The following is a 26555-nucleotide window of genomic DNA, read 5'->3' as shown; positions in this document are numbered from 1 at the left end:
TATTAATAACTAATTAAATAATTTATTAATAATGTTAGCAATTTAGCGCACTTATTCATTTTTTTCAGCTGTTGAGGTTCTATGCCAACTTTTTAATGCTGAGGTATCAGGAGATGGAGCGACTTACCGACCGAGAAGATCTGATGGTAACTTTCCGTGAAGACTTAATGACCATTGAAAATGGATGGCAACTTACCGACGGTGAAGATCTGATGGTAACTTACTACACGAGCTACCGACAGTAAGACTATTGTTTGACCTTATTAAGCATTTTCTAATAGCCCATAAGAAAATAAAGAAAAATAACGCATCACGTAAGCGTAATTGTAGTCTCTTAATACGTACTATATAAAGAAATATTATACAAAAAGAATATAGCAGCGATGAAAGTAAATGATCAAAGTGTAAACCTTTTAGAAGGTAAAAGCAACAATCTTGTATAAGTAAGAAAGAAATATTATATTACTTTACATATTATACAGACACATACACACACATATTATATATACAGAATTTAGAAATTAAATAATTAAAATTATAATTTTTTAAATATTGCTGTTGAAAATTACCGCTATGTCAAATTAAAAATGACCACATCAGAGTTAATTTTATAGGTTATATAAAGTGTATTCTATTTAGTGTATATATTTTAAGTTATGCAGTATACAAGTGCCTAGGATCCCTTATTAGTTTTAATAAGGGATCCCTTACTAGTTTTTTCTTTTACTCATTATAGTTATCTGCAATTCAGGATGAAAATAGTAAAATTAGTTAAATTACTTTGCGACTCTGTTATGTTCTAACTCAACAATGACAACATTTTGATTTGTATTTGACAATACCGATGAATTTCAATCGTTCTCTTGACCTAGTTATTATACCAGACAATAGTGAAGTAAATATCTAAATTCTGTTTCTTTAAATTCATTTAACTAGTGGAATATATATATATATATTATTTTGTTTTTTAATTTAAATCATGATTCCTTTCTTCTCTTTTGAAATTTGTTACATTTCATATATAGAGTTTTCGTCTACATTATTTACTTAAGTACTCTGCTCTACAATCTCAATTCCAATCGAATACCATTACTCAGCAAAGAAGAAAACTCCATTACAGCATGGGTTCAAGCGATAGAAGTGTCATTTTCCTGAAACTAACGATATGAAGATTTATTTTAACAATTTCCTCCTTCGAAGAGATTTATTGTGAAATATTAATTGAATCAAATGCACAGCTTCAATGATAAGATATAATTATAGATGGAACCTGTTAGAAGATAATTTCAATAATCTAACATAAATAGAAATGGAATATTATATTACTCTTAAGAAATATTTAGTCATAGCATTAATATACTTATTCTTTTAGCAGAGGTTTCAAATCCTTTCCCAGGAAAAAAGAGCGCATTATTTCTAACATCGATAAGTAGGATCAGAGAATACAATCATTATAAAAGGTTGACGGAGATTCTTTTTAACTTTAGTTACACTGCAAAGAAACCAGACATATAAATATCATATCTCAAAGTCAAAAATGAATGCATCCTAATTACTGCAAAGTTAAGTAACATAAGTAGGGAAAACATGTTAAATAAGCAATTCTTAACGTGTACAAAATGTATTGCCAAGCATTTCACTCGGTAATTGAAAACATTATTATGCATTGACTGACAATAAATAATGCAAGAAAGTCTATTCTTTTTATGTAAGAAATTGTCAAAGCAACAATGTCCTTGATAAAAAACATTGAAATAATGTCTTATTTGTGCGATAATAGAGAATATGAGAATAAAATTAACAGACAATTATACTCTACTGGGCGTTAAAGTTTTTCATGTATTTTTTAAGATGTAACTCTAGTTTTGTCTTCATTTCTAATAAAACTCATTTATTATATTGAAGCTACGTTTGATAGAAAAGAAATACTAAAACATCTGTAGCAACTTTTTGAAAATACACTACAGAGAACATGCTGCAGGTTTTTAAACCTTACATGGAATAGCGGAACTAACTATTAAAAAATGTCGATTTATTGAGAAATAATATCATAAATATACATATCAATACATTAATTATACCTATATATACTATGAGAGGAATTTAAATATCTCTCTCGAATCAAAGAGATTGACGTTTTTTTTTAGAATTTTCAATGGAAGTTCAAATATTCTTGTGGTTCGGATCGTTTTTTCGTGGTGCAACAAGGAAAGATATTTCCATCTACTTAGAAAGACATGCAGAAGTATAAAAAGATAGTAGACACAGTACATTTCTTTTCAAAATTATAATAAAATTTTGAACCCCTCTGCATGATAGACTCTGCACTTTTCAGTCCTTCAGATGCTTGATGTTATTTATCAATATTAATCGGAAACTGTTTTATCGACAAAGAACAATGCATATTTCGAACTAGTACATATTTTTATCGTTAAATTTATAAGCCGTGATTTACTAGGTAATTTGGTGCCTTTACAAATGTTAGTTCATGTTCCTTTAAATTATAAATAAAAGAGTACATATATATAATACTGTAAATGATGTAATATAAAATAATCAAGTAAATAAGTTTGTTTATTATTAGTAATTAAGCGAAATGGTAGATTATATTCGTAACAAAGTTAAATATTGTTAAATATGCAAATAAGAAATGTTGATAGATAGTGCGAGAAATTATAAATAAAAGGAAATAATCTTTTGCTCGATCGAATCAATCAGACTAATATGTCTTTTCTACGAGGATCTGCAAATTATGTTTGGTGTACGACCAGTGTATTGGGAAAAGGAGCAACCGGTGCAGTGTTTCAAGGAGTTAATAAAAACAATGGGGAGCCTGTAGCAGTCAAAACTTTCAATCAGCTTAGTCATATGCGTCCACATGATGTACAGATGAGAGAATTCGAAGTATTAAAGAAAGTTAAACATGAGAATATTGTTAAACTACTAGCAATAGAAGAAGAGCAAGAAGGACGTGGAAAAGTAATTGTTATGGAGCTTTGTACAGGAGGCAGTCTTTTCAATATATTAGACGATCCAGAAAATACTTATGGTCTTGCAGAAAACGAATTTTTATTAGTTTTAGAACATCTATCAGCAGGAATGAAACATTTACGTGACAATAATTTAGTACATCGTGATTTAAAACCAGGTGAGATATATATCAAGTAGAAGATTGAAGAAAAAACCTACATTTGTACTATATTTATATGCGTATCTTTAATTCTTGCTTGACAAGTCTAAGCAAATATAAATTTATTAAACGTATACTTTATTCCAGGTAATATTATGAAATTTATTGCTGATGATGGTAGTACGATTTATAAACTTACTGATTTTGGTGCTGCACGAGAATTGCAAGAGGATCAACAATTTGTTTCTCTCTATGGTACTGAAGAATATTTACATCCAGATATGTATGAAAGAGCAGTCTTGCGAAAACCTTTTGGCAAAACTTTTGGAGCGACTGTTGATCTATGGTCCATAGGAGTAACCCTATATCATGTTGCAACGGGAAATCTACCATTCAGGCCATTTGGTGGACGTAGAAACAAAGAGACAATGTTTTATATAACAACTAAAAAAGCTTCCGGAGTTATATCCGGTATGCAAACTTCAGAAAATGGTCCCATAGAATGGAGCAAAGAATTACCTCAAAATTGTCAATTAAGCGATGGTTTAAAGAAAATAGTAACTCCTCTTTTAGCTGGCTTATTGGAAGTTGATCCACAGAGAATATGGAATTTTGAAAGATTTTTTACCGAAGTTACAGATACTCTATGTAGAAAACCGATTTATATATTTAATGTACATAAAGCCAGCCTAATTAAAGTATTTTTACACCCTGAAGAAAAATTTATAGCACTTCAGGCTCACATCCAAGATCAAACAGAAATCCCACCACATGCTCAAATACTTTTATTCGGTGAAATGCCCCTTACTAATTTTGTTGAAGAATCTACACCTGGAAAAGGGTATCCAAACATAGATGACGATAAACCTCTTATGTTATTTTCGAAAGAAAACAATAATGTTATTTTACCGATGGAAAATGAATTACCGAAATTTCCAGTTTTTGCAAACCTGGTTTCTGTGGAAAATGATGCTAGTCAAGCAAAAGTGGCATGTTCGGTTGGACATGTTTGTAAACGCAGAATTGATAAATTATCATTATGCAGTAAATTAATGCAAAACGCAATAGAAGCTTTTAGCGGACTTTTAGCTACAGAACTTAATAAGGTATTAGGAAAGTGCCAACATTTGAAAGAATTTACTAAAGCAACAGAAGTAACTGCAATAGCTATAGAAAGAAGTGAAAATTTCACAAGACAAATACTCAAAAAATACGCCAATCAAGTAAGCTTTGAGCCTAAAAATTGGAAAAAGGAATTAGATTTAAAGAGTAAAGAATTGTTTACCGAACTAGCACCTGCAGTTGCACAACTCCATCAGAGGTATATATGCTAGATTATTATATTTATTAATTCATTATATTGCATTCCTATAATTTTCTCAGATATATACAAGGAGGTAGTTTACACGGAGAATGGGAAAATAGTACGCGTGGACTTTGGTGCCCATGGAGTGCAAAAGCAAGTCAGCGTGCTACTACTTTAGTCGATCGTTTAAGGGATGGCTGGCAACATTTATTAAGAGATAGGGCTACACGTAGTCTTACTTATAATGATGAGCAATTTCATGTTTTAGAACGTATAAAGGTATTATTAATATATTTAATATAATGCCATATTTAAAGAAAAACAAAATAATCATTGCTCTGCTTTAATTCTACATTTTGTATAGGTAATGGAGACAGGTCGTCGAATAAAATTACTTCTCGAAACAGAATGTATACCAGCAATGACTCAACGATCTGAATGTGTCGCTGATTGGTATAAAATGGCACAGACTGTATTTCTACAAGCTCAAATTTTAGACAAAGACGTAAGTAATTATGAACTTACCCTGGAGTCTTATTCTTATAGACTTTCTCAAGAAAGCAAAGAACGACATGATAGTCTTTTCAATTTGTTGGATGAGCTTCAGGGGATATTTAAAACGAATGAAAAAGCGAATACACCTGCTGAAGAAAGTACAAAAAAATGGAAAAAGATTTGTGATATGCAAGAACAAATAACTGTAATTCTTTATGATAATGGACGTTTAATAGATCAACTTGATCATTTATCGACGATGGATATATTAGAAAATGCAGAAGACCCTGAATATGAGATATTTAAATGAATATTTACAATTTAATAACTATCTTAGGAACTATCTACAATAAGTCTTATTTTTAAATTTTTTTTTTAATTGAATCACAAAAATAAGATCTTAATTATAGATTACTTCTTTTATACATTCTCTCTAAGAAATCTTAATTCAACTTAACAACCCCGAACTTATTCAAAATGTTAAAAACATGTTCGTCAGCTTATAAAAATATTAGACAATGTTATAAAAAAAAAGACTGAATATATTATTTAATATAAAATAGAGAAGCAGTAAATAACTTATCATAGATTCAGTAAAAAAGTACAATTTACATATTCCACATACATTTTATATATGAATTATTTATTTCAAATTTATGTGTTAATTGAAAATAATATATATTTAATGTAATGTATAATATAATATATAATACGATTGAAGTAATGTAAAAAGTGATTCTTTTTACATCGATAAATAATATGTTCAATAAAAAAATTAACAGAGCTTTATAAACATATTAAAAATGAATAACTAAATATATTTTACATTCTGTACTACTTATTATAATTTCATAAATCAACTTGATTAGTATTTCTTTCAATTAATGAAGTTAATCTCTGTTTATGTTTATGTTCTTTGTGTTTGTCTTGAATAGCATGAAAATGATATAATAGATCAATAAAGTCCAATTGATGTTTATTGGATACTTTTCTATTTTTAAGACTCAATGATTTTGTTGCTGGAGGAATTGCAGATAGTCGTCGCTGTAAAGTTGCATACGCCTCACTTTGAGGAAGTATCATTAGCAAACCATACAATACATAAACTAAGTCAATATTGTCCTCACTATTTAATAACTGTAAACGCAAATCTTAAAAGAGAAAAATATAGATTATATGTAATACATTATAATATGAAATAACGTGTATTAATGTTCAATGTACATATAATGCATAATGTACTTACACGTAAATATAGGTGATTCAATAAGTTGTACTAATTTGTCTATTTCCGTCAAAAATTCAACAGTAACTTCGATATTTTCGCTAGACGATATAAAATTAAGAAAAATATTAACGTATAAGCGTGTCAATTATATCAATTATAATCGATATATAATGAAGGATACAAAGATTTGATAATATTAAGTGCATGAGGATAAAGTTGTGATAGGAGACACAAAGCTACAGTTGCAACTGGATTATGGCACCAAGATTCATAAAGACATTGGAATAAATCACAACTTTCCTAGATACGACATTATATACTGTATCAGTTATAATTACAAACAATATATACTTACATTTATCCTATTTGTATACTTACTGAAGAATTCAAATCCTTTAATTTATTTCTTAAATCAAATAATTCAGAACTTGTTAACAAAATAATGTTTAAAGTTTGTATCATAGTACATGCAAAACTTAAATTCTCTTCGTATAACAATATTTTTGCTAATGTTTTATATATATCTTCAGCACTGAGTAATACACACAATTCTCTTATGATAAAAGCACCTCTTTCTTCCAATAAGTGTCTATCAGTTGAAAATAGTCTTAATAAATTGACAATAAACTTAGTAAAATATTTATTTTGCACTTCATCACGGTAATCAATTGTAATTGCTTCTGAAGATTTAGAACTTATTATTTCGGCCATTACAACTAAAGTTTGTTGTACTACCTCGTCAGAATTATCACTCAAAGATCTCATTAAAATTGGAAATAATATTTCTATATGATCAAACATTTTATGTGGAATATTTGTAAACAAATGATAAAGCCATTTTAAAACGGCAACTTTAGTTTGAACAGACATGTACATTAAGTGTTTGGTGAGCACTTCTACCAAACTAGACAAATCTAAACTTTCAGCCAGAGAACAACTTTGGCTACCATCTGAAAAGAAAATGCATCATTGCAATTTATACGTATATTAATTGCAATCAAGCTGTTATTGTAATTAGTACCTTTAGATTCCTTAGCAGAATTAGTATTACTTTCATTAATTAAACCTTTATTTAAAACATCTGAATTTTCCATCATTATTAATTTCATTAAATTTGTATTAACTTGAGTTGCAGTTTCTTTAATATTTTTTCTTGTATCCCCATCGTATGCTAAACATGGTAAAACAGCCACAAGTATTCCAGACATGTATGGTAACATAACTGGACCAGAGAGCTGTACAAATTCTTTAATCCAAGTTATCGCTGTTAATTGTAGTAGCTCGTCGGTACTTTGAGCATGAGTAATTAATATATTAATCATTCCTGAAAAGTCTACTCTCGCTGGATTCGATTTGATGCTACGTAAAAATTCACCAAGAACTGTATCTGTTGTCTTTTTAATCTCTGGCGTTGGATCCTCTAAAATTCTAAATAATCCGTCAAGTATTTCAGGTAAAAATATAATGAAATCCATATTGGGTACAGCATCCAAGACAGATACCCATGCTATAACAAATTGTCTACCAAATGTATTTTTAGTATAAATGCGTTCTCTTAAAAGTGGCATAAAACCAACTAAATCAAACACACTACTTTCCGTTACAATATCCTAGAATAAAAAACATATGAAATCAGCATGATTCTATGATGAAACTATGAAATATATTAAATATAATAATATATTTAAACACACACAAAATAATGATTACCTTCATAAGCCTATCGAGTAACTCTGTCGCAGATTTGACATTTTGCTCCGAATCGCATGCTAATTTACTTAAAGCTGCAAAAATATCTGTAAATTGAGGCAACACCGCACCCCTAGCTACTTTGACTACATTATAAAGGCTCTCACAAGCATAATATCTAACTCTCAAGTCAGAATCAGAGAAGCATGCTATTATTGGATGAATTAGATCTTCGATATATTGGCCAGTGTCTTTTCCTAAACCAACAGCTATAGCTGCTAGGCCTATTAAACCTCCTTTTCTTGTATGTGGATTTTGCGAAGTTGCAAAATCTTGACCAAGCACTTTTAATAATCTCTTTATTTGAACGGTGTTATTGTGAGCAGCAAATTCCTTGACCATTCTGTAAATCATATAAAAGATCATTTTAGCATATCGGTCAAAGAAATCATACAGTAAATATAATCTTACTTTTCTATTTCTAAAGCAGCTGCTTTCCGCTTTTCATAAATTTTGTCATTCAAAGAACGAACGCACGCTGCACTTAATGGCGCATAATCTCGTTCTGACATCATTTTCTAATAATTATTAATATAATATCAAATATAATATAAAAATTTATCAGAAATTTGACAGTTTTTATAACACAAGATTCGAGACACTTTCCTATCGGCAGCGTGTCTCGAGGTTATCACTAGTATTATTCCTAGTTGTATCCTTAATCGTATCCCTAGTCATATCACTAGTTATATATCATGACGTTTTGACCTAATTAATTAAATACAACAACGAAAAATCAATTAGAAATAGGGCTAACCAAAGGGAAATGGATGTCAACGTTATTTTATAACGCATTTCCAAATCGTATTCACTATCAATAGGACGAATAGAACATAAACGAAATCTAGATATTCTTATTGCAGTTAATGTTGTTTCGTAATCAGTGATCTAAAAAATATTAACAAATTTATATTTTTTTTTTTGTAATTATAAGACCTTTCAATAAATATCAATAAGTTCATTTCAATTTCGCGCGTTATATACTAAGCTACTTTTAATGTTGCAGTATTACCAAATTAATAAATTAACATTAAATTTCTTTTATGATAACTCAAAATCATTTCTCTTTAAGCTAATAAAATTGACAATAAACATTTATTAATCTTATTTCTTTTAAAATTATAAAATTTCTCTATTAATATAATACTTCATATAAAAATGATTTTCTTCATTAAAATTGTTGTCATTGGTTTATACAACGGCCTTACTTTTTTTATTGGTCGTACGGCATTGTATATATGTAGTCCTATTAGAAATTGCCTCAAAAGTATGGCATGCAGTGGCAACCATTTTTTTTAAGATTGCTATTTTAATGTAATTTATTTGTTATAATCTTTTTAATGCTAAATATCGTTATACAATTTATACAATAGTGAAAAGAAAAACACTTGTATGAAAAAAAAAAAAGAAAAACAAAACAACTTGAATATTGCAATGAGTTAAAACGTAATTGAGTGTAACATCTGAACATGTTCATGTTAAACATGCCCGTGACATTTCTGTGCTGTACGAATTCATATGGAAAACATTTGATAACGAAGTGTTTTTTATAAATAAGCGTCGAACTTTTTAAGAAAATTGATAATTTTCACAAAAGAAATATATATACGTATATATATATATATATACATATATGTATATATATATAAATATATACACACATATTTATTCCATAATTAAATTCTTATTTAATTGTCGCATTGGCATCATTCGTTTAATTACATGACTCCGAATCACTTAGTTGTGTATAATTTTCTCTGCTATACATGATTTTATGTGACGCTCCAAGTGATTCTTTTCGCAATGCATTAGGATTAAATAGTAATTAAGACTACTTCTCGGTACAATAGTAGTACAATTAAACTAGAGAACAATGGCTGGTACATTTGATCAGTATGATAAAACCAGGTATGTGTTAGATTTCAACATTATTCCACGCTTAAAATAAAGGTTGAGTAAGTGATAATCTTTTTAATAACTAAATGCATAACTGATAAAACGTATTATAAATTTAATAATAACTTTCTTGATTGAATGACAGTTTAAATATATCAAGTTTGACTATTATTGTTATTACAATCAGGACGTAATATAATAATGTTAACAATATATGTATGACAATGGATTAATTTTGTTTGTAGTTGGTACTTTGGTGCTATGTCACGCCAAGATGCTTCTGATTTATTAATGGGAGAAAAAGAAGGTGGAGTTTTCTTAGTACGTGATAGTACATCTATCCATGGAGATTTTGTCCTTTGCGTTCGAGAAGATAGCAAAGTTAGTCATTATATAATTAATAAAATACTACAGGGTGATCAAATATGTTATCGAATTGGTGATCAAATGTTTCCTGATATTCCGCATCTTTTGGCATTTTACAAACTTCATTACCTTGATACAACGCCGTTGATCAGACCTGCACCAAAAAAAACTCAGAAAGTAATTGCAAAATATGATTTTGAGGGTAATGATCCAGATGATTTGCCATTTAGAAAGGGTACATTTATCTTTACGTTTTTTAAATGATCAATTATAGTTAAATTTTAAATAAGAAATATAACGTGTTATTCTTGTAATATTATAGGAGAAATTCTTATTGTGATCTCAAAAGACGAAGAGCAGTGGTGGACAGCTAGGAATAGTGTAGGTCAAACTGGATCAGTTCCAGTTCCCTACGTGCAAAAATATGAAGAGGATGGTCATGCTAATACCGAAAATAATACACGATTGGAATCAGGTGGCAATACTTCTGCATCTAATTCCAATTCAATTCCTCCTTCTTTATCACACGTAGTATCTCACTCAGAAACAGGATCAGGTACTGCTACACGTAGATCAAATATTCAGAGAACATTACCTGCTTTTGCAAAAGTGAAACAAGCAAGAGTGCCAAATGCATATGATAAAACAGCTCTAAAATTAGAAGTAGGTGACATGATAAAGGTAACAAAAACAAATATAAATGGCCAATGGGAAGGTGAATTGCATGGCAAAGTAGGTCATTTTCCATTTACACATGTAGAATTTGTAGATAATGAAACTGGTGAAGACAACCAAGAAATTTAACATAAATCTTTCAAGTAATGTACAGCATATGTAATCAATGAAGACCACTTTATCACCTCAATTTATTAGTATTGCAGCTATTTTATGTACCAATACAGAGATTTACACTTCTATAATCATGAAAGCAATATTGATTTTTGGGAATTTCTTTTCTCGAGTCTAGAACAGTTATATGCATATGCACACACACACACACACACACATTTGTAAGAGAAAAGAAACGGAATCACAGAGAATAAAGACCGCTTGAAACAATCTACCAATTGATAAAACTAAAACTTATATATGCGCTTCATATTTGTATAAATAGACACACACATGCTTTATATTAAATTAAAACTTTAATTTTTCAATATTAATTTGTAGTATTTAAATTCATTGAAGCCAGAAAAAGAAACACTATTTAAACTCAGTATATCAAAATAATTTCACATATGCATAGATACATCTACATTTACATTTATGTGCGCCCTTTAAAAGATATTTAAATAATACCCTGATAATGGTTGATAATAAATGAAAACAATTGTTTATAAAGTTAAATAATAGAAAGAATTTACAATAAGCTTATATCTATTGTTGGGTAAAAAGCAACTTGCATATTAAATTCGTAATTAAAGTACATTATTGAGTCATATATTGTTTTTTAGACTGGTTTATATGAAATAAAATGTATGTATATTATTAAGTTATACTTTTCTCTTACGTTAATATCTAAGTTTTTCTATGAATTATTACATTTAATGTATAAATGTATTTTTTAGTCGTTTAATGACGGTTGCAAGAGTCATTTAACAAAAATATTTTATTATTATATTAAATGCTATTGATTCACAATCAAATATCTAAACAAAATTAATATAAATAGTATAAAATGAATTTTAGATAAAAACTTTGAATAACGATGTTAATATTATAAAATCTTTTTTTATGGTATTTAAAAAGAAGTTTAAAAAGAATAGAATTTATGTATAGATATAATATTATGTATAGATAATAGAAGATCTTTTATTATATACTTTATGCGCTAAAATATTTAAATGTAAAATTTGGTTTAGAGGTATCCAAAATATCTTTGTGTTGGTACATACATTGTACACTGCTTACTGTTAGTCATAGATCACGTTCTCAAACAATGATACACTAATGAGATGAAAAATGTATTTAATGATGGAAACATGAATTGCATTAAATGTTATATATATATATATTTTTTTTTATCTTTTTAAATGTAAATTTGCGTGAGTTTTTACATTATTGCCGTAATATTTGCTTTAATATATCTCAAAACTTAAAAGTTCCTAATTATAAGAATATAATTTACTTTTTATGACATCAAGAGAATTTATGCTATAAGACATGCACAATATATTATATAAAATTTATTTTCTTAGGAGGCATTTGATATTTCCATCATCATACAATATAAGTGACCATGTTCTTCCTAAAAGCATTTACAGTATTAAAAAATAAATAATATTTCTAATGTACTGTATCAACGAACGAAATTGATATATATGAGAACATCTTGAATAGATAAAAGAAAATTAAATTCGATAATATTGTATTTATCGTATTTCGAATGTACTAGAATTCCACTTTACATGGCATTATAATATAAATTTAAACGAAATTTTGATTTCGAGTTAAATAAAATTTTTACCTATTTGGCTGTAAGTAGAAAAGAAAAGAATACAAAAGGAAATTCCTGTGGTACTATTCATACAACTACCGCTTGTAACGCGCTAATTACTGTTACCGAGAAATATGCGTTTATATATGGTATGAATGGGCGTATGAATGCGTCAATATAGACTCTACAGCTGGATACTGAGGAGCCTTTTGCTTAATATGAATATAATTTCAAATAATCTACTATAGCATATACCAATATATTATATATAGTAAGTCCCAGGAGTATTCGTATCGCCACTGTTAATTTAGAACAATCAATATCTTTTTGTAGTATAATATCTCAAAATTCTTATAATCAGAAACATATTAAAGGATTATTAAACTTTTAAATTGATATAAATCTTATTGCGAAAGAGCATTTTATTATAACAGAAGTATAATTTACCATAACTGATAAGAAAATGTTTTCCTGAATTAAAATTATATCAATTTAAAAGTTTAATAATCCTAAATTAGTTTTTTGTGTATACAAATTTTTAAATTTTGCATTATAAGCAAATATAAATTATTTAAAATTTACAGTGGGGGGGAATGGGCATGAATACTCCTGGGACTCATTATATATTATATATACAATTAGTATATGTGTGGTATATATGGTATATATATTTTATATCAATTTAGTTTAAGTATTAAGAATTAGTAGCTAAATCAGGACGCACTGAGCACTTTTTTTCAGGCAGCATCATGATTGTGAAAATATAAATGTATAAATTGAAATAAGAAAAATGTGCCATTGTGTACAAACTTTATTTTTAATCATCGTAATTTTAATGACACGGTGCTTAACGTGTATTTTCGTTTTAAGTTATTACACATATATACATGTTAACATTTATGTTTTTAAGCATACTTGAGTGTACGAAAAACATATATATATATATATATATATAAAGAGATAGAGAGAGAGAGAGAGAGATTATAGTTTTACAATTTGAAAAATGTTTCATAGTTTTTCTTTATTTGTTAAATTATCTCATATTGCATTGATTACAGTAAGAAATTGATGTCAAACTTTTTATTATAAAATAACGATTTATATCTAGTGAACGATGACCTAGATAAAACAATTGAGATATGATAAGATATAATATGTAATGTATATTTTTCTAAACATACACAAACATATTTCATTTTTGTTTATAATAAATTAATGCTTTATTAGCAAACAAATGTACTGATAGATTAATGCTGTATAAGGTAGGTAAGTAAGTATAGCGCAATAACATAAAATTTATAATGTATTATTCCATCATTGCATATATCAATAAATAAGATAGATACATCAGACAATAAAATTTGTTTTTTAAATTATCATGTTTATATTAAATTTAATTGAATTAAATAAAGCCTTATAAATTTCGTATTGATTAATATCTAAAATTAATCATTACTTTATATTTTAATTCATTTTTTTTGATACTTACAATATACGAAAGTAGACAAAAATATCTCATCATTAATCAAATATAATATTAAATATAATAAAATTTAGTGGTTCTCTCTCTTTAAAAAGAATTGAAAATACTGATATATAATAGAATAAAGGAACTATTCATTTTTTGCTATATACATATATCTCTGTGGTCTAAAAATTTCATAATATTATATAATAATAACTTGTAAATAGTTAAAGAATTTATTCGCGATCAATATCGAAAATAACGTAAAACAGATAATGTAACAGAAATTTGTTTACCGTGCTAATTGTGTAATTAACGCAGCGCACATTTCAAAAAATTCCATGGTATGATGACCGGTTGCTTGAGGTGGCGGCAAAGAAGGATCTAAAGTATAAATAGATTAACATTGCTCATTAATAAAGTCTCAATTAATTTAAGTAATATATTTTAATATACCTCTGCAAATATCTTCTGCTTCTTCACTGGATAAAGATTTAAAGTCTAACAGATAACTCTTACAATCAACTTGATAAAGTTGTAATGACATTTTACTATATCTGCTAGTTAATTGATTTTTTTGTCTAACTTTAACGCTGTACGCATTTATTATCTTCCATTCCTAAATAAAGATTATTTAATCAATTTAAGGATGTAAATAATGAAATTATGTAATATCAAATTAGTTCTTACAAAATTAAGTGCCTTCATTGCACGGTAAACTTCATTCATAATATCATTTGGTTTAGACTGCGATCTTATTCCTAAATGCCATTTTGCTCGTTTTACTGGTGTACCTCTATTCCCTTGCATTGACACGGATGAATTTAGCGAGGACTGTCGTTCTCTTAATGCTATGTTAAAACAATGTAATATAGTATTATAATAATATATATAATATATTGTCCATTATTTAAATATAAATAATAAAAGATATATGAAAATAAGATTCTTTACTCACGAGCAATTCTTTCCGGATGAGGTCTTAAAGGACTGTTGTTAGCATCGCTTGGACTAAACGTAACTGGCGGTGGACTAGATGCTACATAAAAGTCTTTCAATTCTGCTTTAGCAGCTTCATCAGCAATTCTTTTATTATCAATGATCAAATGATAAGCGATTGCTAATTGGTCGTGTGGATCGCCAGCAAGTAAAGCAGAATGAACTTCTGCTTCCTTCACATTAAACTTTTCGCAAACTTCATTAATGGCATCAATATCGATCACAGAAGAATCCTGTTCTACAGGCGATGGGAATAAATATGATGGCAAATCTTTTTGAAACCATTCGTGTTTCCTGTAATCAGGATGTTTATCTTATTAGAGTATGTCATTGATATGATATTATGCATATTGATATTATATCTCTTTGAATAAAAAATAATAGTTTTTATTAAAAAAAATTTATACTTGATATCTTCAATGGTAGCTCTTTTCATAGGATCAACTTGAAGCATATGACATAGTAGACTAACAACACTCTTATTTAAGTATTCCGGTATAGGAAAAATTCCAGCTTTAAAAAAAGAAATATTTAATATATATTATTTTTAATAGTTTAAAATAATGACGAACAGTAATATATAATACGTACATTTTATTTTACGAAATAACGTAGGCACGTGTTCATCATCAAATGGTAATGTACCGCAAAGTAAAGCATATAATATAACTCCGCATGACCAAATATCTACTTCAGGGCCGGCATATAATTTTCCAGATATTACTTCGGGTGCAGCATAATTGGGGGAACCACAGGATGTACGTAAAAATTCTCCATCCATCATCATGTTTGATAAACCTAAATTGATATAAATTATATGCGCTATACTTTCTCCTTCGTTATTAATATTATAATTATCATAAAGAAAAATGACTAAGAAAAAAATACCAAAATCTGCTATTTTTACATGAAGATTATGATCTAAGAGAAGATTCTCTGGCTTTAAATCACGATGAACTATCATGTGTCTATGACAATAGTCAACGCCAGAAATAATTTGTTGAAAAAATCTTCGTGCTTCGTGCTCTTTCAATTTTCCATGCTTTACTATGTAATCGAACAATTCTCCTCCAGAGACGTATTCCATAATCATAAATATATCCGTTGGTGTGCTTATGACTTGATATCTGTATATCGCAATTGATAAAAAAAGACATGTAATATATTTGACATATAATATTCATAAGAAATCAATTATTTCTCTTACAATTTAATAATATGAGGGTGCCTGAATAATTTCAAATTCTGTATCTCTCGTCGAATTTTACCCACCACATCCAAACTCTTTATTTTCTGCCGATTTAAAATTTTAACTGCAACTTTATGCTTTGTAAGAACATGTTCACCGACTGAAAGAATTCGATCAAACGATTGAATCAATTTCAAGTCTTAATTATATTTCATTATATAAATAATTGAACTACATACATACTTTTTACTTTACCAAATGTACCAACGCCTAGAGTTTGTCCTAACGTATAATGACCTATCTTGACAATAGGTTGCGGTTGATTAGTTTGATTTTTTTCAGACATTTTTAATTATTTTACATAGGAAGAAACGATGTGATAATAATTTTGTTCATTAAACCATGGATATGTGTCACATCTCATAGAATTTCATATAATCTATTTTTCCTATAAAAAAAGAACATTTGCATATAATCTCATTTGTAAAGATAAATAAATATTATTAATTGTCATGGTGTCTATTTATACAAAATATAGTACAAGGAAATAATATACATATATATACATAATAGATTTACTTGAAATTAAATAAGTGATTGATCTACATATAACACTACATATATTATGATGTATTTCACAGAAGACGTATGAACTCGTCAATGAACAAAAACAATAAATTATTAGAAATCCTTATCGTAAATGTATCGTATAACAAGTGTATCTACCAGAAAAATATATTAAAGAAGAAAAATGAGAAATGTTATGTGTGTGTACTCGTTTCACTTGTAAAATATTTTATAAAATAAATAAAAATGACGGAATATTTAACACTGAACAGTGCGCTACCGCACGTTGTATTTTCAAAGCTATCGATGCTCTATTGGTCACGTAATGCTTTGCTTTACATTACGAAAATGCAATTTGCAGAGACCCTCGCGCATGCACATTTATACATTTCATTCATGCCATGTAGATGATGATATCAATTAAGGCGCGCTATTCAGGAATCCTTTTTTTTTTTTTTTTTACCTTATCGCTACACTTGTACGTTTCTAGTGCTAGAGTAATATTTATTTTTACAATTACTTTTATTTGGTATGAGGTTATGTAATCAAATATTTTTACAAATCTCGTTATAATTCTTACGTGTGTTAATGTAAAACATTGCAAATATTTTTACATACTGCTATATTTAAAAGAAAAATATTTATAAATATATTTTTGCATCATTTTATGCATTTAATATGTAGATAAATAGATAGATAGAAATAAATGCGAAATGAAAATAATGTAGTTTGTATTTTTAATGAAGTTCATTTACTGCTTTTTATGAGTATACAATAATTAATAAAATATAATACATAAACGCAATATGCGTAATCATAATTTTAAATTTGTTGTTTGCATAGATATTTAATTTACATATAGTACATTTATTATCATGTTCTCTTAAATATATTTATTAAAGAAAAATATTTATCATTTCATTTTATTTATGCATATATTTCTTTGTCTTTTGCAGTACCTAGAATTTTATACGATCCCGTGAGTGAAATAAAAGAATATTTAGATAACATTACAATATGTATATACGCGCACACACACAGAATTTGGATTATATTAAACATATAATGCATACATGACTATTATTTAATACTGCATAATTACCAATGTATTATCAAAAATAAACAATAAAATCTTTATTTTATGATAATATTTAACAACTAATCTTAAAAACTAATACAACCTGTCTTAGTTGTAAGATAATACATTTTCTTTTACTTAGGAAATATTAGGTGGTTAATATAATTCTTGTCTTTCGCTAGTTGACAGTAAAATTAGTCTTTTATAATTTAGACATTGCTGAAAGAGATTCAGTCTTTGTGCCAATGGCCAAACTCCCAAGAGATTTTTCAATTGATTGAAAATGAACCACGATAAGCTCTTTTACTGACATATGCTTTTTCATTACTTAGACCCGAAGAAAACCATAACTAAAACAAAACGTCTATTATTTGAAGTGTATGGCAATAAAACTTCATTGAAAAGAACACATGAAGTTTGATCCGAATGCTTTTAAAATTGTGATTTTGACATGAGAGAAAAATAATGTAAACAAGTATTGCTCAATGCTCAACTGTTTTTAGAGTTGTTGAAAGTGTTAAATGAGAAGAAAATCATTGACCAAGCATCTGCTTCAACAATCAAGAGGAATATTCACTATCACAAGAGCTTGCTCCGCATTTGGAGGATATGCAAACTCTTTTTACGAGCTCACGCTTTCATAAAACTGTAACTATAACTGATCACTACCAACAGCAATAATGCTAATCGAGTGACGAGTTAATCTACAAAAGATTATCCGTATCATTTGCATGATAATGCTCGACTGCGTGTTGCAAAAAATTTCTTTAAACTTGTCATCATTGGATTATTATCTCTTCTGATCAATTCAGCAAACAAGCACTTACGAATATAGGGTTCTTCAATTACAAACATGTCCAGAAATGGGTTGATGAATAAATTGCCTTGAAAGATCAATGCATTCTATCATCACGGGATTTTTTAAGGGTTGTCAGAGAGATAGGAAAAATAAATAGAATATGAAGGAAATTACTTTGATTCATATTGCTTAGAAAGAGATGAATTTTGGGGACGAAGAAATGGTAGGTATTAAGTTAACCACCTAATATATAATGGTATGTTCTAAAAAAGAAAAAAAAAGATATTAAATAAATTACATAAAAGAAGAAATCTTTTATTTCATTGGTGTAAACAACTAATGTATAATCGAAATTGTTTGATCTATAAATACTAAAATAGCATTATTTATGACACAGATTCATTATTGTTTTTAAAAAATGAATAAAGAAGGAAACTTTAAACTTGAATTAAATTGAATATTTTAAACATAATATTTATTAACTGTATATATATTCAAGTTGAGGGGGTGAGACTAGCAACCTATCCTCGGTGTAAAAACAATAAAGCGCTCCCGGAAATAGCAATAAAAAAGCTATTATAACAGGACGAAATCCTAATAAAAAGGAGAAGAAGAAGATATTAAAGTATTTGAAATTTATACTATAATCAACATAATAATAATAGATTTATGGGGGGGGGCATGGTAGAGATTAATATTAAATTAAAATACTTGCTTTTTTCAAAAACACATTTTCCAATCTTTCGACACAACCAAGAAATTTTTTTTTCTCTGTAAAGACTCGATTTTTATTCTGGATCCGAATGACATGCATATACTTTCTTATAGGCAGTTTCTAATTCTCTCTGTAGTTCGCTTTTTTCAAGTAATAGTTGCTCTTTAATTTTCTTTTCAGAATTGAAATCTTCTTCGTTAAACGAAATTTGCATTTTCAAAACTTCTATTTCGTTTTTCTGTATAAAAAAAATAATATGAAAAATTACAAATATGAATATCTTATGCGTGGTAACATTTTAATTAGTAGAAATATAATGAAAAATATACAGGTTGTTAAAAAAGAAAATAAATGTAAAATTTGCTTACTTGTACTGTTATTTCCTTAGCTAGTTCTTCCTTGATCATAATAATTCTTTGAAGGGTACGTTCTTTCTCTTCTAATTGAATATGCAAAGCATCGACCTCTGTGGTCAATTGTTTACAATTACGTTCTAATGTTTCTTTATCCGTTTGTAAAAGTTTTTCATTATTCTCGTGTAATTGACATTGTTTGCACGCTAATTCTTTTTCCCCCTGTAAACTAAAGAGCATTTCTTTTTGTTCCATCAGATATTTCAATTCCATACCCCAACTGTTTTTAAGATTATCAAATAACTTCTTTTGCTCGCTCCAGGTTTCTCTTTCTTGCTCTAGAATAGTTTTAATTTCGTTGTATTTTTGCTCATATTCATTTTTTTGTTTCTTTAATTCAGTTATTTCTAGTGAATTTTCCTTAGAGATACTATCTTTCATTAAATTTAATTTAATGTTCTCTTCCGACATCATTTGTAACTCGTACAAAATAGAATTATAATCAGAAAATATCTTTTGAAATTGGTTCTGTATCTTAATAAAACATTGCCTATCTGCTATTAATTTCAATTGCTCTTTATGCAACGTCTTCTGATAAGTAGATAATCTATCTTTATAAATTTGTATTTGATCGAGTTGTAGCGACCAATTTTCTTCAATTGTGCCTGATTGTTTAGGTAATTTTATACCTTCGCAGGCATCTAATATATTTATACAGTCCTTTGTACATTTTTGAATAGCAGAGTGACGAACAATTTGTGCAAGAAAACAATTGGTCACTTCCTGCAACATTTCTCCATATAATTTGATATTTTGAGTAAAGTAATGACTTTGAGGAGAAATGATATGGTCTGACATTTGTTGCATATTAACATTTATAGAACTATGTAACTAGAAAAGAAAAATCTATATTATTAATGGGGGAAAAAAGAAAAAAAGGACAGAAACAGATTTACAATAATTCATAATAATAATAGCATTACCATTTTTATTTCATCCGCAAGGAAATGACTATGTTCATTTATTTCTTCTATTTGAATATGATTCGTGGTATCATCATTTTCAAATTTATTTCTTTTAAGACTTTGCTCTTTGAGCTTATTCGATATAAGGCTTTGCTCTTCGTGCTTATTCGATATAAGATTTTGCTCTTCTGACTTATTCGATATAAGACTTTGTTCTTCTGACTTATTCGATATAAGACTTTGCTCTTCGGGCTTACTCGATACATGATTTTGCTCTTCTGGCTTATTCGATATATGATTTTGCTCTTCCGGCATATTCGACATAAGTCTTTGCTCTTCTTGCTTATCGGATATAAGATTTTGTTTTTCAGGCTTATTGGATATAAGATTTTGCTCTTCGGGCTTACTCGATACATGATTTTGCTCTTCTGGCTTATTCGATATATGATTTTGCTCTTCCGGCATATTCGACATAAGTCTTTGCTCTTCTTGCTTATCGGATATAAGATTTTGTTTTTCAGGCTTATTGGATATAAGATTTTGCTCTTCGGGTTCATTTATTTGAATATCAAGCTCCGGTGTTGCATTACTATTTTTTTTCAATTGTATATTCATCAAACTTGACAAACTGATATATTTGTCAACATCGTCAGATAATTTAGCACAATTATATTTAAAATTATTTAGTTCATCCGTCAAAGAGGCTATTTTCTCCTGTAAGTGACTTATATTAATAGAATCACCAAATTCCTTAGTAATCGAATAACAAAATTTCTTTATAATCGAATGATTAAATTCCTTTGTATCATCTGTTGTATCATCAGCATTAACATTCTGTAGAAAGTATTTATTGTCTATTAATTGGAGAAATATTAGAATAATAGATCTATTGATTATTTGCATTTCTTAATTGTTAGAAGTAAATATTTTCTATCTAACGTTTAGACGTTGTATTTATGTTTAATACAATCTTAATTTAAACCAAATGTATTTCAGCCTAAACAATTACATAAACGTTTACAGAATGTTAAAATAATAAGATTATAATCTTAAATTCTGTTTATAACGAATATTATTTTCGTTATAGTCTTCGGAAAGTAATTTTAAACTACAATCAATAAAAGAATTAGAACTGACTTTCATAAAGGGCAAAGAACCAATTTAATATTAGATTTCAAAGAGGATGTTACGTTGAACCTATACCTTGTGCTTCTATACTACAACATGCATTACCTTTGATTAATTAACAATCACATTTAAGGTATATCGAACACATTAATCCACTCTACTAATATTTTGGATTGTTTAAACCGAAATGCATATGTTTTAACATACATGCATTTTAAAATACATGTTTCCTGCCAAGTGATGACTTTGAGTTGAAAATTTTCATTTAATAAAATATCAGATTGAAATTGTTTAATATTTCAAGTATATTAATAATTTTTTGCACATTATTTTCGTATTTGCTGAATTTTTCTTGTTATAAATAATCCTTACAAATAAAATTCATTAAATATGTAATAAAGATATACCAATGTATTTATTTCTAAATTATACCAATAGTTTTCAAATAAAAATCTGATAGGTATATGATTTTAAGCGACACTCACTGTATATATTGTGATTATAATTAAGAAAACTAGTTGAAAATTAATATAAAAAAATAGAAGTCTTTTCTACATGAACCCTCAATATTAATAGTTCGATAATTTCCAAGTATATATAACTTACATAAAGTTTTAATTTTAATTCAGCATTCTCTTCTTTAAGCAGATTGATCAATTGTCTGGTTTCTGTAAACTTTTGCTTGTGATTTTTGTGAACATTCATTACTTCTTCTTGCCATATTGCCAAAGTATTAAATTGTTTTTTCATAGCTATAGTATTTTGTTTTAACGTTTCTTTTAATTTAACATTCTCCTGTAATAATTCTGTTAACTTTTGTTGTATCTCGGAAGAATTTAAAGATGATATTATTGAATTATAATCCTGCAAGAAAGGTAAACATTATTAAAAATCTATGAACGAAATGGCACATTAATAAATGAATGAATAAATTTCAAAGATTTTTATCGTACAATGGACATGCATTTTTGTTGAATATCGCTGTACGTGGCTATAGATGATGCTTGTATAGAATCTAACGATTTCTTTCCCAGTATGACAAAAGATAACGTATTGTCATCAAGAGAATTTTCTGACTTAGTTAAATCAACTTTTGAAAAGAAATTTGTAGATACAGGTTCATCCAATTTAAATCTTGGTTTGCCATTGTTAATTACAAAACCAAGACTTTCTAACTCGCTTTCGGATATTAAATCTGATGCATTACTAACATCAACGAAATTTGTAGATACAGATTTATCCAATTTAAATCTTGGTTTGCCATTGTTAATTACAAAACCAAGACTTTCTAACTCGCTTTTGGATATTAAACTTGATGCATTATTAACATCAACGAAATCGGATGAATGGTTTTGTTTTTGCGAATCCATCTTTCAGTCCTTAAATACATCCAACTGTAATTACACAATCTAATCTAAATTAGTCTAGAATAAAAATAATTAAATGAAATCACATGTTGACTCTCTTGAATAGATGATACAATAGCTGTCAGTAGAAATGACAAGTAAGAAATTACTAGATAAATTACTGGATACAAAATAATTGACTATAAATAACAATTAAATATATAAATAATAACAATAATGAATTTACATTGAGTGAACAGCTTCGAATAGATATGATACAAATATGACGATATAAGACGACATAAGATGATATATAACGGACAAACTTGATTTCAAGAAAAACTTAAAACTTAAATAGAATATTTACAAGAACGCCATAATAATTAAAAAACAAGATAAGAATAAAATCACGTTTTGATCGTAATCAAGTGGAATGCTTGCTATATTATAATATATTTACGTACAAGCAAAAGAAAATATAGTTTTCCAGAAATGGGTTTGATTACGATCAATGACAATTCTCCGTAATGTCATTGTTAAAGAAGTTAGAGATAGTCTGTTCTGGTTTTTAAGTAGCGAATCGCTATCCTAAAGGCTGATATACATTATATTTTTCACCAATTGAAATGCAGGAACATTCGTTTAGTATTTTAGTGTCCTTTCTTGATATTTCATATACATCGATTGTAGAAACGCGACGTGTTATATTGTAGAAATAAATGGAAATGTAGAAAGATAGAAAATGACAGAACAGTTAACGAGAACAGTTAACGAATATTATTCTAGTGTCGAGTGAATGAATCTAATAACATATAACGTTCATATCTGTATCTCCGTTCATGAATTTTGAATATGCATGTTTTAAAGGTTACGTTTATTCGTTTTATCATTTGAAATGTTCTTTGCAAATTTTGTATATATGTACTTTATGTATTATTATGTATTGTAATTATCCTTTTATTAAGATCTAATCAGATGAATTAAATGCAGTCTAACGGTGCAGTGTCTACGTATAGATTAAGTTTTATTAAAAGATAAAACCCCAACTGATGAAAACTTATGAAAATTTATGAAGATGTATACTTTAAGATCTCTTGTTCATATTCGTGTAAATAAAAGTTTGCTAAAGGCATACAATAATATATACGTAAAGCATACAAAAATAGAATCATCGGTATGTATGAAAATTGTATGTAAATTTAAACATACTTCAGAAGAATTGAGATTAATTGAAAGCAAAGAAGAGAAAGAAGCGTACCAAGTGATTTCTAATCAGTACTTAGGAGTGATAGCTGGTGGGCATAAAGTTTTTCTATTGCAACCATATATAAAATGGGGTAAAGATAAAAAAAAAAATACCAGGCCTGAATTGCAAATGGCTGAATCTGTAGCACTCGTAGAAACTTTAATGTATTGGAAAGTAATAGATAAAGCGTTTGCTCCTTTGCTCTCATTTAAAAAGAAAAGTTTATTGGGTTCGGGTGGACTCGACAATCTTGTGAAAACAATTCAACAAAACAAACAAATAACAGCTGTATTCGTTAGTATAAATTTGTTAAAACACGTACAAAGAATGGAACTTCAAAATATTTTAGGTTTGCCTGTTTATGATCGATATTCAATAATTATCCATATATTTCGTCAACATGCTAAAACGCCTGAAGCACTATTACAGGTAGCTTTGGCCGAATTGCCATACATTTGGAAGAAAATGGGTGAAGTTTATGAACAACACAGCGGTCAAATTAATTTTGAGGAAAGTAGGAAAAAAATGTTGAAAGCTCGTGAATCTAAACTAAAAAGAGCATTAGACAAATTAAAGGAAATTAGAAAAGGTAGTAGGAATCGGAGGAAAAATTATGGTTTTCCAAGCATTGCTGTGGTTGGATATACGAATGCTGGAAAGTCGTCTTTAATAAAAATCTTATCAGGAGATGAAAGCTTGAAACCAATGAATCAACTGTTTGCCACATTGGACACAATTTCTTACCAAGGTTTACTTCCATCTAGGCAGAAGGTCTTATATATAGATACCATAGGTTTTATTCAAGATGTACCAGAAATGTTATTAGCGCCTTTTATGGTTACTCTTGAAGATGCTTTAGTCTCTGTACGTATCGTTTTTTTTTTTTTCATAAATATAATTTTTTAAGATATCACAGTTATTAATAACATGTTGCAGGATGTTATCATACATATTTACGATGTTAGTCATCCCGATGCGAAGGCACAGTTCCAACACGTAGAAGAAATAATAAGACCTATGTTAAATGAACGACAATCGGTAATACGTGTAGCTAATAAATGTGATCTTATTGAAAAGTTTGATATACACGAAGATATGATTGCTATTTCTTGTAAAGAGTCAACAGGTAAACTTGCAAAATCATTAAGTATTATCTTTGACATTTTCTTTATTTCTCTCCAATATTTATAGGTATTAATGAATTAAAATTAAAGTTAGATGAAGAAGTTGTCAAGGCAACTGGAAAGTCATTGAAACGTATTAGAGTAGAATCTGGTAGTTTAGCATCAATTTGGTTGCATAAGTGGACGACGGTAATAAATTCAGAACCAGACGCTAACAATCCTCAATACGTAATTCTTGACGTTTTAGCTACCGATTTAATGATTAATGATTTTAAAAAATTTTTGAAACAATAAAATCCCATTACAATGTGGACATTCTTTCGTAACGTTTTCAAATTGAAGAAAATCAGTAATACACGCACACGCAAATATGTACAATCATCCGACAGGCATTTGTTATCGAAAGGTTGTCTTTTGTAACAAACACATGGTGAGCACGTGTGTTCCGTTGAGCAGGAACGTATGTATAGTTAGTGTAGCGTGCGTGAGATTTGAAATAATAAATCAAGAAATCTGTCCGCGTTGAATAGATTAACTCGAAAAAAATTTACTCTCATTATTTTTACTTTGAAATAAATGAAATAAATGAAAATTTTAAAGCATATGTTATTTTTGAATAATTCGTTTTGATTTATGTATTTTCGTGGAATAATGAAATACATATGCACATATGTATTTACGTCGAAAGAATAATAAAAACTCTAAGAGAGTATCGGAAACGCTTTGATCGAATTACCACAATGCGTGTAGCATCTATCACAAACGTATCCTGTTCGTTTTAGGAACGATAAAAGGGAATAATATCGAGCAGTCGTTATACAGTCGTGTATAATCTATATACGATGTCCGTTTAAAATATGCGAGTCAGTTTTATCGTTTGATTTTTTTTCTTTTTCATTTCTACTCCTCTTTCCAATTATGGTTTACTTTGTAATCAAAGAAGTGACATTTACCGATTAAAAACTTTGTCAATA

At 28.2% G+C, this 26555-nt stretch overlaps 6 protein-coding genes and 1 long non-coding RNA gene across 14 annotated transcripts; 4 read left to right on the top strand and 3 right to left on the bottom strand.

Moving 5' to 3' along the window:
- The first annotated feature begins 193 nt into the window (after positions 1-193).
- LOC122522610 lies at positions 194-1904 on the top strand. Of its 2 annotated transcripts, none has more exons than XR_006305109.1 (2): positions 194-420; positions 737-1904. It is a non-coding gene; the product is annotated as an uncharacterized LOC122522610 (long non-coding RNA). The 2 variants fall into 2 exon arrangements; XR_006305110.1 differs by having other exon boundaries at positions 194-443.
- A 403-nt stretch (positions 1905-2307) lies between these two features.
- Positions 2308-5729, top strand: LOC122522607 (serine/threonine-protein kinase TBK1). Its single transcript, XM_043643823.1, has 4 exons — positions 2308-3148; positions 3278-4451; positions 4514-4715; positions 4801-5729. Exons 1-4 carry the CDS (start codon positions 2725-2727, stop codon positions 5239-5241), a joined length of 2241 nt encoding a protein of 746 aa, XP_043499758.1. The 5' UTR covers positions 2308-2724; the 3' UTR covers positions 5242-5729.
- LOC122522608 (protein VAC14 homolog) lies at positions 5141-8739 on the bottom strand. Its single transcript, XM_043643824.1, has 7 exons — positions 8320-8739; positions 7870-8251; positions 7181-7769; positions 6538-7109; positions 6341-6459; positions 6178-6257; positions 5141-6082 (listed from the first exon to the last, which is right to left on the bottom strand). The coding sequence occupies exons 1-7, from the start codon at positions 8421-8423 to the stop codon at positions 5781-5783; spliced, it is 2148 nt and encodes a 715-aa protein (XP_043499759.1). The 5' UTR covers positions 8424-8739; the 3' UTR covers positions 5141-5780.
- A 796-nt stretch (positions 8740-9535) lies between these two features.
- On the top strand, positions 9536-11231 carry LOC122522609 (adapter molecule Crk). Its single transcript, XM_043643825.1, has 3 exons — positions 9536-9816; positions 10050-10405; positions 10493-11231. The coding sequence occupies exons 1-3, from the start codon at positions 9782-9784 to the stop codon at positions 10972-10974; spliced, it is 873 nt and encodes a 290-aa protein (XP_043499760.1). The 5' UTR covers positions 9536-9781; the 3' UTR covers positions 10975-11231.
- A 3064-nt stretch (positions 11232-14295) lies between these two features.
- LOC122522606 (5'-AMP-activated protein kinase catalytic subunit alpha-2) lies at positions 14296-17193 on the bottom strand. The gene is made up of 10 exons (XM_043643821.1): positions 16987-17193; positions 16504-16708; positions 16279-16420; positions 15960-16198; positions 15663-15869; positions 15479-15584; positions 15031-15365; positions 14763-14923; positions 14529-14691; positions 14296-14456 (listed from the first exon to the last, which is right to left on the bottom strand). Exons 2-10 carry the CDS (start codon positions 16604-16606, stop codon positions 14365-14367), a joined length of 1548 nt encoding a protein of 515 aa, XP_043499756.1. The 5' UTR covers positions 16607-16708; positions 16987-17193; the 3' UTR covers positions 14296-14364.
- A 1801-nt stretch (positions 17194-18994) lies between these two features.
- Positions 18995-23776, bottom strand: LOC122522603 (uncharacterized protein PFB0145c-like). Of its 7 annotated transcripts, XM_043643819.1 has the most exons (8): positions 23676-23776; positions 22819-23259; positions 22472-22729; positions 21277-21571; positions 20756-21126; positions 19788-20663; positions 19422-19657; positions 18995-19298 (listed from the first exon to the last, which is right to left on the bottom strand). In XM_043643819.1, the coding sequence occupies exons 2-7, from the start codon at positions 23233-23235 to the stop codon at positions 19493-19495; spliced, it is 2382 nt and encodes a 793-aa protein (XP_043499754.1). In that variant the 5' UTR covers positions 23236-23259; positions 23676-23776; the 3' UTR covers positions 18995-19298; positions 19422-19492. The 7 variants fall into 7 exon arrangements, with proteins under 7 accessions (XP_043499754.1, XP_043499748.1, XP_043499749.1 ...); XM_043643813.1 differs by having other exon boundaries at positions 20756-21571; XM_043643814.1 differs by having other exon boundaries at positions 20756-21571; positions 22819-23274; positions 23676-23762.
- A 96-nt stretch (positions 23777-23872) lies between these two features.
- LOC122522605 (putative GTP-binding protein 6) lies at positions 23873-26173 on the top strand. Its single transcript, XM_043643820.1, has 3 exons — positions 23873-25321; positions 25394-25583; positions 25649-26173. Exons 1-3 carry the CDS (start codon positions 24281-24283, stop codon positions 25873-25875), a joined length of 1458 nt encoding a protein of 485 aa, XP_043499755.1. The 5' UTR covers positions 23873-24280; the 3' UTR covers positions 25876-26173.
- Positions 26174-26555: the final 382 nt, after the last annotated feature.

Source organism: Polistes fuscatus, unplaced genomic scaffold (assembly GCF_010416935.1).
Source record: "Polistes fuscatus isolate 324 unplaced genomic scaffold, CU_Pfus_HIC Scaffold5, whole genome shotgun sequence".
NCBI classification, from domain to species: Eukaryota; Metazoa; Arthropoda; class Insecta; order Hymenoptera; family Vespidae; genus Polistes; species Polistes fuscatus.
This window is presented reverse-complemented; position numbering and strand designations above follow the sequence as displayed.

Bases quoted from the DNA above. Each gene is read 5' to 3' on its own strand.
- LOC122522607 (XM_043643823.1), top strand. From the start codon at position 2,725: ATGTCTTTTCTACGAGGATCTGCAAATTATGTTTGGTGTACGACCAGT. The intron at 3,149-3,277 runs GTGAGATATATA...ACTTTATTCCAG, and splicing joins ACATCGTGATTTAAAACCAG to GTAATATTATGAAATTTATT. The intron at 4,716-4,800 runs GTATTATTAATA...CATTTTGTATAG, and splicing joins ATGTTTTAGAACGTATAAAG to GTAATGGAGACAGGTCGTCG.
- LOC122522603 (XM_043643813.1), bottom strand. From the start codon at position 23,235: ATGGATTCGCAAAAACAAAACCATTCATCCGATTTCGTTGATGTTAAT. The intron at 21,572-22,471 runs GTAAGTTATATA...TACTTTCTACAG, and splicing joins AATTAAAATTAAAACTTTAT to AATGTTAATGCTGATGATAC. The intron at 20,664-20,755 runs GTAATGCTATTA...TTTCTTTTCTAG, and splicing joins TTGCGGATGAAATAAAAATG to TTACATAGTTCTATAAATGT.
- LOC122522606 (XM_043643821.1), bottom strand. From the start codon at position 16,606: ATGTCTGAAAAAAATCAAACTAATCAACCGCAACCTATTGTCAAGATA. The intron at 15,585-15,662 runs GTACGTATTATA...CTTTTTTTAAAG, and splicing joins GTTATTTCGTAAAATAAAAT to CTGGAATTTTTCCTATACCG. The intron at 15,366-15,478 runs GTATAAATTTTT...TCCTGATTACAG, and splicing joins GCTACCATTGAAGATATCAA to GAAACACGAATGGTTTCAAA.
- LOC122522605 (XM_043643820.1), top strand. From the start codon at position 24,281: ATGAAGATGTATACTTTAAGATCTCTTGTTCATATTCGTGTAAATAAA. The intron at 25,322-25,393 runs GTACGTATCGTT...AACATGTTGCAG, and splicing joins TTGAAGATGCTTTAGTCTCT to GATGTTATCATACATATTTA. The intron at 25,584-25,648 runs GTAAACTTGCAA...CAATATTTATAG, and splicing joins TTCTTGTAAAGAGTCAACAG to GTATTAATGAATTAAAATTA.
- LOC122522609 (XM_043643825.1), top strand. From the start codon at position 9,782: ATGGCTGGTACATTTGATCAGTATGATAAAACCAG. The intron at 9,817-10,049 runs GTATGTGTTAGA...TTTTGTTTGTAG, and splicing joins GATCAGTATGATAAAACCAG to TTGGTACTTTGGTGCTATGT. The intron at 10,406-10,492 runs GTACATTTATCT...GTAATATTATAG, and splicing joins TGATTTGCCATTTAGAAAGG to GAGAAATTCTTATTGTGATC.
- LOC122522608 (XM_043643824.1), bottom strand. From the start codon at position 8,423: ATGATGTCAGAACGAGATTATGCGCCATTAAGTGCAGCGTGCGTTCGT. The intron at 6,460-6,537 runs GTAAGTATACAA...TGTCGTATCTAG, and splicing joins TAAAGGATTTGAATTCTTCA to GAAAGTTGTGATTTATTCCA. The intron at 6,258-6,340 runs GTATCCTTCATT...TATATCGTCTAG, and splicing joins CTTAATATTATCAAATCTTT to CGAAAATATCGAAGTTACTG.